The 11,195-nt window shown below is 42.2% G+C and overlaps 1 protein-coding gene across 1 annotated transcript in view; it reads left to right on the top strand.

The window, feature by feature from the left end:
* thsd7aa (thrombospondin, type I, domain containing 7Aa) overlaps positions 1 to 11,195 on the top strand; it is a gene marked incomplete at its 5' end in the record, with an annotated part of 247,207 nt that overhangs the window by 165,286 nt on the left and 70,726 nt on the right. The window contains 1 exon segment of the mRNA XM_084311946.1: positions 10,758 to 10,952. Within this exon segment, the coding sequence (XP_084168072.1) occupies positions 10,758 to 10,952 (195 nt within the window).

Below are 11,195 nucleotides of genomic sequence, written 5' to 3'. Positions count from 1 at the left end.
GTCTCCGTGGCACTGATGATTAGTCCCCTTTCATCTCTCCGCCAATCAGAGGATGGGCTGACTTGTTCTGTAACCTGCTATTGGTCACGTCTAACCCCTCCGCGCCCTGCTCTATATGGAGAAGACGACTGAAGGATTTACTGCAAGGCAGCAGTGCAAAGCCTTAATGTTGATGTTGTAGTTTGTCTGTGTAGTTTGTCTGCATTGGCCAAACAGCCTTCCAGTAGTTGTCTTGTTGGCATCAATATCAAAGTTCGTTGGTAGCATTTACATTCTATTTATATTGTGAGATAGTCCGTTGGTATCCTCTTATGTTGTATTTATATTTTAAGAGAGTCCGTTGTTATCCTCTATGTTGTATTTATATTTTAAGAGAGTCTGTTGGTATCCTCTATATTGTATTTAGATCATGAGACGAGTCTTCGCTCTGTCCTTGCTTCTTCAAAACAAACCAATGGAGGGAGCCAAAATTATGTCATAAACACCAATGAAAGAAACTCTATCTCATAAACACAATACTTTGTCTCCAGGGCCAGACAGATAGCATGTATCACAAAAAGAAGCACCCCCCCTAAAAACACAAACTCAACTATTTTACAATCATGCAGCCAAAATACATTTACAAGAGATAGAAGACAGTTCACTAACGTATACATTTCTCAAGTCATACAATAAAACATCAAACGGATACTATAACATCTTGTGTTATTTGAGCACATGTTCCTCTCCCATACAGTACCACCCTGGTCTTCTCACCACTTCCATCTTCCATCTACCTTCCCTCTGTGCTACCCTTCCACCGCCCCCCTCTATACTTTGCTATTCCTATGGGTGCAGAGACTGTATAATCCTGACCCACTTAGCAATGTGGTGGATGAGAAAAGAAAAACCCACAGGTAAGCAGCTTGGGTTCCAATGAGAGGAAGAAGTAGAGGAAGAGAAAAAAAAATAAAAAATCATATTCAAGGTGACCTCTCCATCACTCCCTACTTCTTCTGAGAGGCACTCAACCTGAAGAGGTGTGTGTGTGTGTGTGTGTGTGTGTGTGTGTGTGTGTGTGTGTGTGTGTGTGTGTGTGTGTGGTGTGTGTGTGTGTGTGTGTTGTGTGTGTGTGTGTGTGTGTGTGTGTGTGTGTGTGTGTGTGTGTGTGTGTGTGTGTGTGTGTGTGTGTGTGTGTGCGCTTTCATAGTGCCCTGTTGAATCATACTTCATATTGGTAAATTAGATTAGGAACACTCTGCTCTGCACAGTCAGGTTGGATTTAGACAGCCTTTCTTCCCCTGTTACCTCCAGAGTGAACCAGAGGGTATAATATCACCCTGGATGAAGGAAAGATTGAATAGAGAGGGAGAGAGAGAGGTGTCTTGTCTGCTAGGCTTCCGTCAGCCACACCAAGCTTCAGAGAGCCAGGTAGTGGAGGGTGTCCTGACGGGTCTGATGCGTGTAATATCTATAAAGGAAGAATTGTCCCTTTGATCATAGGCTCCTACTACAGCTCCCACTTCTGCTCCCAATTATTTAAGAGTTTTTTTTTGTTTTGTCTTGTTTAGTTTTTTCTTCATATTTTATTTCTGCTGAATTGATTCCTAACACACTGCAGAAAGCAAGGAGAGAGACAGAGAAAATAAGGGGGGGGGGGGTTGTTGTGGCTGAGATGTACTGTATAGCCTTATTGGGATGTTAATAGGTTCCTGTTCAGCGTCACCCCTTCATTTGCATTGCAAATGATTTGCATTGCTCTTAAAACATGTATGTATTATTAAACACCCCCAGGTGGATTGCTCTTTATCTCTCTCTCTCTCTCTCTCTCTCTCTCTCTCTCTCTCTCTCTCTCTCTCTCTCTCTCTCTCTCTCTCTCTCTCTCTCTCTCTCTCTCTCTCTCTCTCTCTCTCTCTCTCTCTCTCTCTCTCTCTCTGTTGTTGGTTTATTGTTTTGTGAGCTAACAGGGATATAGATTGCTTCCTCTTTGTGTAATCAGGAATGAAGCGGGGTAGGATCTCTCTACTCACTCGCCAAAAGACACGATCAGAGCCATCAGTGTCATACAAACAGTTTAATGATTTCCGCCCAAAACATCTATCAAATGGAAGATTTCCACCCCCCCCCCCTATCAGTGTCCCCCTCCCCCCCAGTTCCCTGTGGCATCGCTCAGAGTCTCTCCTGACCGGGCCCTTATCGACCCTCCGTTGTCTCGCCTCTGATGGAAATGGATTTGTTTTTCCCGTGGGGTCCCACCCCCCACCTCCCCCCCTTCCCGACGTGTCATTTGACTCTCTGGTCACCGTTCACTCCTCTCGTCACAATGGGATTTTCACTGATACGGCAGATAGGATGGGATGGGATGAGATGGGATGGGGGATGGAGGGCGCGGAGAGGCAGGCACAGCCCGCAGACGTAGATCAATACAGGCCAGAGAAGTGCCTCACAAAGTCCCCCCCCATCTCCCCTCCCCCACCCACCCACCCGAAAAATGATCCTTGAGAAGACCTCAGATGTCTTAAATCCTACAAAATCTGTCTCCGTTGTCGTCCCGTTTCCGTTTGAAGCCATTTACTGTAGGAGGATCTTTATTGAGGCACACAGTGATCCTGCATCCCCCAGCTTCCATGTTTCAACATAGACCCCACGCCTCTAGCTACCGTGTGTGTGTGTGTGTGTGCGTGCATGCGTGCGTGCGTGTGTTGTCTCGGTTGCAGACCATTCTGTCTCCCACGCAGTGTTTAGAAGTGTAGCTATAGATGAGAACATCTTCACTATAAAAGCAAGACTACAGGTTTTACCAACCAAGCGACTGTATACATCATGGTCACAAACAAATAGCTTAAATGGTTGCCATGTATTCATTCAATGGGCTTTATATCTGTTGGCACGACAGAATAGTTGATTTGATAAAAAAATATATCACTTCCATTTTTAGATCTTCCATAGTGCTCATGTTTCATGTGTGTAGTGATGATTCAGAAGTGTTCTCTAACATCACGGCTAGCACCCCTGTTCCTCGTACCTGGCTAACTGAGTTAGCCGGATCATTTTCAGCATAGCTTGACTTTCCGTTCCCCGACGTCGGATTGTTTAAATCACCATGGTAACAGATCAGAAAGTTTTAACCTGCTCCAGAGCAGGGTTTAGTTCAGTTAGCTGGATAAACCATGGCCACACCCTTGCAAAGAAATCCCAGCTCGCTTCCTGAAATAATTCTCACAGTCTAGATCCCATTATACCATTCTGAATTATGTTTTTGTGCTTCGTTCTTCTAGAGGGGGCTTTTGAAATGTAAAATAATATACATAAAATGCTGATAATAAATCATATTCAGCCTATAGATTTACTTTGTCTTAAATAATGCACGTCATATTTATACGGATACCGCGCTCGGAGTTGCAATACACACTGCATGTGGTTATTTTAATAACGGCGCATTGCAAATGTGAACCCCGCGGGGATATTTTTAATGATTGAAACCTATCGGGTGTTTGGCTCTGATTAGTTTCATATTCTCGGCTGTGGATGTATTTGCTTAACATCCACAGCCGGATTGTGTTTCATTCAAGCATACATTGAAGCGTCTATGCGTGGACTGTGGATTATGAATTACGAGGAATCTGAATCTGTGGATTGTTGAATTGTATCACTGTCACACACACGTTATTGTGATATTGTAAATGGGATTAAAATGTCTGATGAGATGCGCTGTTTGACGGATTTGAGAAATTGAATGAGCTGTTGACATTAATGCATTTGAGAAAATGCATGTATCTGTTCAAGCACTGTTATCTGATGATGAACATGTGTCACTGGTATAAACCAAAGGTTAATCAATTCAATGCAGGTATGGATGATGTCCGAAACAGATTAAAACCTGATTAATAGTGAAACTGTATAGCCTCCCTCCAAGCCTCTCTGACACGTTATTTTGGGTCTCGCCTTGAAACTTTGGGAACCATGTATTTATATTAGGGATGTCCGATATTATCGGCCTACCGATATTGGCATAAAAATGTGATATCGGAAAATATTGGTATCGGTTTTGAAAAAAGGAAACACATTTTCTTTTCTTTTTTTTACATTTATTTAACCTTTATTTACCCAGGCAAGCAAGTAAGAACAAATTATTATTTTATTTATTGTCAAAGTATGCATAATGTTGTGTTAATTACACGACAAGAGATATGTAATGTTAATTACCTGAAATTATTCAGTTTTTTGGGGGGGAAACCCTGCATATATCGGTATCGGTTGATATCGGTTGATATCGGTATCGGAAATTAAGAGTTGGACAATATCGGTATATCGGTATCGGTAAAAAAGCCAATATCCAGCATCCCTAATTTATATATAAAGTACATGATACCTAAGCACATACAGTACAGATATCCTCATAAGTATCTATTAATTCGTATCAATTAGATACTCTTTGGGCTTGTTTGTATCTACTTATTCTGAAAGAGTTGAACTAATTATTTTTGCTAGCAATAGATCTCATTCGATTATTCATTCCATTAAGCCTACTGCCAGCAGGCATATTTAAAGAAATATAATCTGATTGATTGGGGTAATGAGGGATTTAACATTAGCCTATAGATTATGTCGGTGAGGCTATTGAGCCGTACTGTATTGTTATTGTACCCATTCTGCAATCTGTTAATAAAGTTTTAAATCAATCAATCAATCAATGCCGTTAGAAAATCAGGATTTCTGCGATCGACACCTGCTGTCTTTTCAGGTGAGGCGGCCGCGCGCAATTATCCTGAGTATCAAGTCTGGTTAGAATTAACGAGAGTGAAACCACCTTCGAGGAACAGGGAAAGCCCGGATTCAAACATCGGGATAATTTAATCTGGATAATGGGACTTTTGATCGACTTAGTTGAACCAGGTACGGGGAATAGGGCCCAGTTGTGGTTATTGTCAATGAAAATCTTAGGGAGGTGCTCATTCTAGAGATTGGTTGTACTTTCGACTATAGCCTATAGGAAGCTTTTCTAACCAAGATGAATTATCAACAACTGGTGCAGACCATTTCACAGCTGGGCTACAAGTGTACATTTGACCTCATTTTGACCTCTGACAAGTCCATGATCTCCAGTAAAGGGGTGATAGCATGCGGGTTAAGTGATCATTATATGATTTTCTGTACCCGCAAAAAGCTAAAACAGAAGGCCGGCTGTCACAAAACAGTCACATCTAGAGACCTCAAAACTTACTCTAGAGAGGCCTTTAACCTAGAACTGGGGAGCTTGGACTGGTCAGATGAGCTCAGTGGTACACAGGTTGAAGAAACATGGCTTGGATTCAAAACCAAATTCACAGCAATACTCAACAACATGGCACCGATAAGAACCACCAGGGTTAAAAATCGCGCTGAGGCATGGATGCACACTGAAATACTGGCCGCTATGAAAACCAGAGACAAAAAATGCTCTGAACTTCATAAAAGTCAGACAAAGCTTTCCAAAAGCTCAAACAGTGAACTCCAAGCCCACGTGGTTGAACTAAAAATCCAAAGAAACAGACTAAGAAATGACGTAAACATCATGATCAGAACCGCAAAAAGAAATTTCATCAACGACAAAACGGAGGAAAACAAAAACAAACCCCGCGAACTTTGGAAATTACTCAATAATCAACTAGGCTGCAGTAAAAAACTTAAAACCAGATTCTCAAACATAAACATAAAGACGGACAACACGCTCATCACAGACAAGCTGGATGTAGCCAATTACTTAAACATCTTCTTCACAAACATAGCCACAACACTGGTAAACAAACTACCCTCCCACTCAGGGCATTATGGGGTAGAACACATAGTAGCATACTACAAAAACCTAGGGGTCCACAAAGACGACTTCAAACTTGAAATGGTAACAACCGATGAGGTACTCAAAAAATTGAGCGCCCTCCAACCTAACAAGGCCACTGGCCATGACAACATCCCCTCCAAATTCCTCAGAGACGCAGCAGCCGCCATCACCCCAGTCATCACACACATAATAAACCTCTCTATAAGACAGGGGCACGTCCCCAAGGACTTCAAAATTGCGAGAGTGACCCCTCTACACAAAAAGGGCAGCAAATTAGACCCAGGCAACTACCGCCCTGTTTCTATTCTTACCTCCATCTCGAAAGTCATGGAGAAAATAGTCTACGAACAGGTCGAAAAGTACCTGGCGGAAAAAAACCTAATCTACGAATTCCAATCTGGCTTCGGAACGTCCCACTCCACTGACACATGCCTCCTCTATTTGAACGGCCACATCAAACAAGAGGTGGACGCTGGCAAATACTGCGGCATGGTCATGCTGGACCTACAGAAGGCCTTCGACACTGTCAATCACTCCATTCTAATGGACAAGCTAAAAGCAATTGGTTTTGATAGCCTATCAGTGAGCTGGATGCAATCCTACCTGGAGGGGAGAGAACAGATGGTAGAGGTAAACGGTACTCTATCCCCCCCCCTCACAGTGAGCTGTGGTGTTCCACAAGGAAGCATACTAGGACCGCTACTCTTCCTAATTTATGCAAATGACATGAAAAAACCCTCAGCACGGAACTAGGCAAAATCTGCATATGGCTCGCTGATAACAAACTATCATTACACATGGGCAAAACAGAGTCCATTCTCTTCGGTTCAAATAACAAACTCAGCAGGACCGACGGTTTCTCAGTTACAGTGGGTGACAATATTGTCACAAGGAAAGACGAAATTACCTACCTGGGTTCCATCCTAGAGGCAAATCTTTCCTGTGACAAAATGGCATCCAATGTAATAAAAAAGGTCAACCAACGAACTAGATTCTTGTACCGGATCTCCTCTCTGGTAAACAAGAATGCCCTGAAGACTCTGGCAGGAGCACTCATTCAAGGGTACTATGACTATGCGTGCACCTCATGGTACCAAAGCACCTCAAAGGCGCTTAAAACAGAATTACAAACATCACAAAACAAACTGGTCAGACTACTACTTGACCTGAACCCCAGAACCCACCTCACCCCTGCCCACTTTGCCAACCTAGGATGGCTTAGAGTAGACGACAGAGTACAGCAACTTGCAATGGGCCTGGTCTACAAGATACACTATACGACCGGGGTGCCCATGTACATGTCAAAATACTTCCCAAAGGTCAGTGAATACCACAACCACTACACCAGAGGAAGCTCAACAAATCATGTTAAACCCAGATTCGGCTCAAACAAGGGACTAAACACGTTCCGCAATTGTGCCACAACAATGTGGAACGCCCTACCCAAAGCTGTAAAGGAATGTGAATCCCTGCCCACATTCAAAACCGCCCTTAAAGAGCACCTACGGGAGGCTGCAATTCGAAACTGGCCACCGTAAATGCCCAAAACCCCCACCACCTCCTAATGGACAGTCTCCTCCCCACCGCATGTATATATTCCCTCCCCGCCGTATGTATATTTCCCTCCCACCCACCCACCCCCTCCTAATGTACAGTCCCCTCCCCATCATATGTATATACTCTGTCAGGATCTAGGGGTAACAGTACTGTATATTTGAATACCGCCTATGTCACAAATGTATCAGTACTAAATACCTATATGTCCCTATGCCATAAATGTCATGTATGTTGTGTATGTCATAAATGTCTATATGAATTGAAAATGGGGGACCCTGATGGAAACAAGACAAACGTCTTTCTCAGGTCTGCATCCCCTTAACAATTGTATGTATTGAGCCGTACTGTATTGTACCCATTCTGCAATCTGTTAAATAAAGTTTTCATTCATTCATTCATACACTTTTAGTTTTTATATTTGTGTACACAAGCTGGTTGTGGGGGGCCTCCAGATGGCTGGTTTCTAAGAGAAGGGCCAAGCAGTTAGCAAGGTATTGTTCAGTATCTGCTGTTATTGGTATAGGTGTCAACATGACATGTTTTTTTCTGCGCTTTCACCTGCTACTATTATTTTCATCATGTGTGTTTTCATCCTGTTTGTATGCAACAATGTAGCTGCCAAACAGGCACCTTTGTAACTGACTGTCTCTCAATATCTGATTGCATTATTAGTGTTTACATAGTGTTTATACTTTTATTTATGTGGACATAAATAAACATTCGAATGTGTGTGTGTCGTGTGGGTTACTAACCAATACTCAAAATGCTTATTTGAATATTTCTGTCATGGTTTAGGCTGCCAATAAAAAATGCATTAGATTTTCCCCTCCAAAACTAGAATATGACATCTCATTAAAGCCAAACTCACACACTCACATCACATCTACTTAAAGTGTAAAGGCTAAAGTGTTTTAGTGACCGGGAATCGACCCGTGTTCATGTTTTCAAACATCGGAGGATCTTCCACTTGCCTTTCGCTCAAGACGCTGTCTGGTGTGATTTAAGCAGAGGATGTAGTATTAATGCACAATAGAGTCCACCGAACTCGCTGTGAACCATCCTCACTGCTGCAGCAACCATATGTGATATCCTTTTTAACATACTCCTGTTTGTAACTTTGCATGATTCACTTTTGAATAAACCTTTGAACGATGTTTTCTACTTTTCATTATTGAATATTGTCAGATAAACACCACAATGCACATGTGAATCTAACACGGCCCTTATTAACTCATTCGGGGCCATCCACGTAATATTAAGTGTTTGCCCGACAACCATTGGGTGCCAGGCACGTAATATTACGTTTTTTGGTTTGTTTTTCTTTTTTTTCTATATTAATATCCTATTCACTGTCACAGAGCTGTATTTTGGCTGGAAAATGCATATTGGGACTCAGATCCTGGTAGTGGCGCTGTCTCGAGAATGCAGTAACCCCTGTTGCAGACCTGGTGTCACACTGTAAACGGTCCGGGCGGACATTTCTATTAGTCTGAAAAGGATTATGGCATGGGCCAATGGACATATGATCTACCAGATGGCGATCAAATAATTAGAAAATTATTTTTGGAATCCAACCGGCCAAAGGTAAGAGCAATTTGACGTCAATTTCAGCTTGATAGTGCAAGGATTTAATAGCCATCCCCCAGATCAGCCTATGTTGTGGTAATAACGAATGCTGTTATTGGCAATCAATTAATCAGAAACGACTTCCCCCGCCCCCCCCTTTCATGCATTCATGATGGAACATAATACAGATCATATGCATTTGGATTTTTAACTGTGTCGTGTGTAGGGACGAAACACCAATGGATTTAACGTTATTAGCTTAGCGCCTTATAAATAGCCTTGCAGGAATTATCCCAGATCATTCCGATATAACACTCATATTCACCACGGTATAAAACGGGAACGTATTGATGAAAAAAATATTTCTTTCTTGAATGGAAGGTTCTTACTGTCAATTGACAATGATATTGGATACATAGCTATAATATGTATATATATAAATATCTCTTCACTGTTAGATTGGAATATTGGAACCTATTCAACTCGATCGAATGACTGGATCGTTCTTAGGGTTCCTCAAGTTTGTTCTGAGCTAGGGAAGTCAGCCTTTTCCTTTGATGCCTCTAACTCATGGAATGTCCTTAAACTCTCTCTGAAATTGGAGGTTCTCCCTTCCCTTGGAATGTTTAAACGTATGATCTCAGACCATTGTGTACCTGTAACTGTTTTAGTTGGTCTTTTTAAATTATTTTGAAATGGTTTTTATTTTTTACTCTGGTGTTTACATTTCTGTGAATATTGTTTTTATCATGGACTGTTTACATTTTGTACAATCGTCATTTCTGTAAATGAGGGAAACCTCAGATGCTTACGATTTTAAATAAAGGTTGAAATGAAATGAAAATATAAAATATAGATTTAGCTCTACAAACAATGTGACACACAGTGAAACGTTGTAATGGAAAGCTGGCCTAACTACAGCAGGGCCCAGTCTAATAGCTGGCAATGATTGAGTAGAGGTGAATAGCTCCCACCCGTAGCATACTTTGAGACGGCATTGTTGTTTTTTTGGCTAAGCAAGAAGGAAGGAAGAAAACGCGCCAGGACGCGATGCCTGGTGTTTTCCTTCCTCTGTTCAAATGAAGATTCAGTTACTGTGTTATTGTTCCACGGTCAGAAGGATTTATAAGCAGCAGGAGATATTTTTTTAATATACTTTTTTTTAGTTTATGCTCCAGAGAAGCAGTAATTTCTGTCTCTTCTTTATTTATTTTTTTCTTTATTAAAATGAGCATGCCGTATATATTCTGCCCATAGCTGTTAGCTGTCAAAGTCACAGGTTGGAGATTACCCTAATCTAGCATCAGCCGCTGAATGTGAAATCTTGAAGCTGTAAAAAAAGCCCTCAGTATTTATTTATAAGGTCATAAATGTTGTTGTGATTAATTGGCGGGCTGAGGCTCCCCGAGATAACTACAGTATCTTTATCTTTGTCATTTGCCCTGTTCAAATCTGTCTTGTCTGTTTATTTTTGCTCTGTTTCTCAATGAGATAGACTCTGGTGTATTTTATGATGTAATATGATAAGATTATTTCAATTTTGTTCCCCTCTGCACTCACAGCTCCAGTGCGTACTGTATGCGCTGCCTGATATTGGCAACACTACACACGTATACAAAAATCATTAGGAACATTTTAGGAACCTTTTCTACAATCCAATGTCTCAAGGCTTGAAAGTCTATATTTAACTTGTCTCCTCTTCATTCGCTACGTCTTCCCTTCGTGATTTCAAATGTGTATACACTTTAAACCTAGCATTAAAGAATAATTCACACTCGAAGGAAGGATGGAATAACTGGAATTCCAAATTCTATCCTATTTCCCCCCCATCTAGGTGAATTCGTTGACAGGCAGCTATGCCGCGACGCCATCCTACCCATGCCCGTGGTCTGTGAGGTGCCTTGCCCGAAGGACTGCGTCCTCAGCCCCTGGACGTCCTGGTCGCTGTGCTCCCACACCTGCTCGGGCAAGAACACGGAGGGCCGGCAGATGAGAGCACGCTCCATCCTGGCCTACAACGCCGGGGACGGTTAGTATAACTCCCCTCTCTCCCCCTATAGCACACACAGCAGGAAGGAGTAGAAGGTTAGTATAGGGGACTCCCCTCTCTCCCCCTATAGCACACACATCAGGAAGGTGTAGAAGGTTAGTATAGAAGACTCTCCTCTCTCCCCCTATAGCACACACAGCAGGAAGGAGTAGAAGGTTAGTATAGGGGGACTCCCCTCTCTCCCCCTATAGCACACACATCAGGAAGGTGTAGATGGTTAGT

The sequence above is a fragment of the Notolepis coatsorum genome (genome assembly GCF_963971535.1).
Source record: "Notolepis coatsorum genome assembly, chromosome: 4".
Lineage (NCBI taxonomy): Eukaryota > Metazoa > Chordata > Actinopteri > Aulopiformes > Paralepididae > Notolepis > Notolepis coatsorum.
This window is presented reverse-complemented; position numbering and strand designations above follow the sequence as displayed.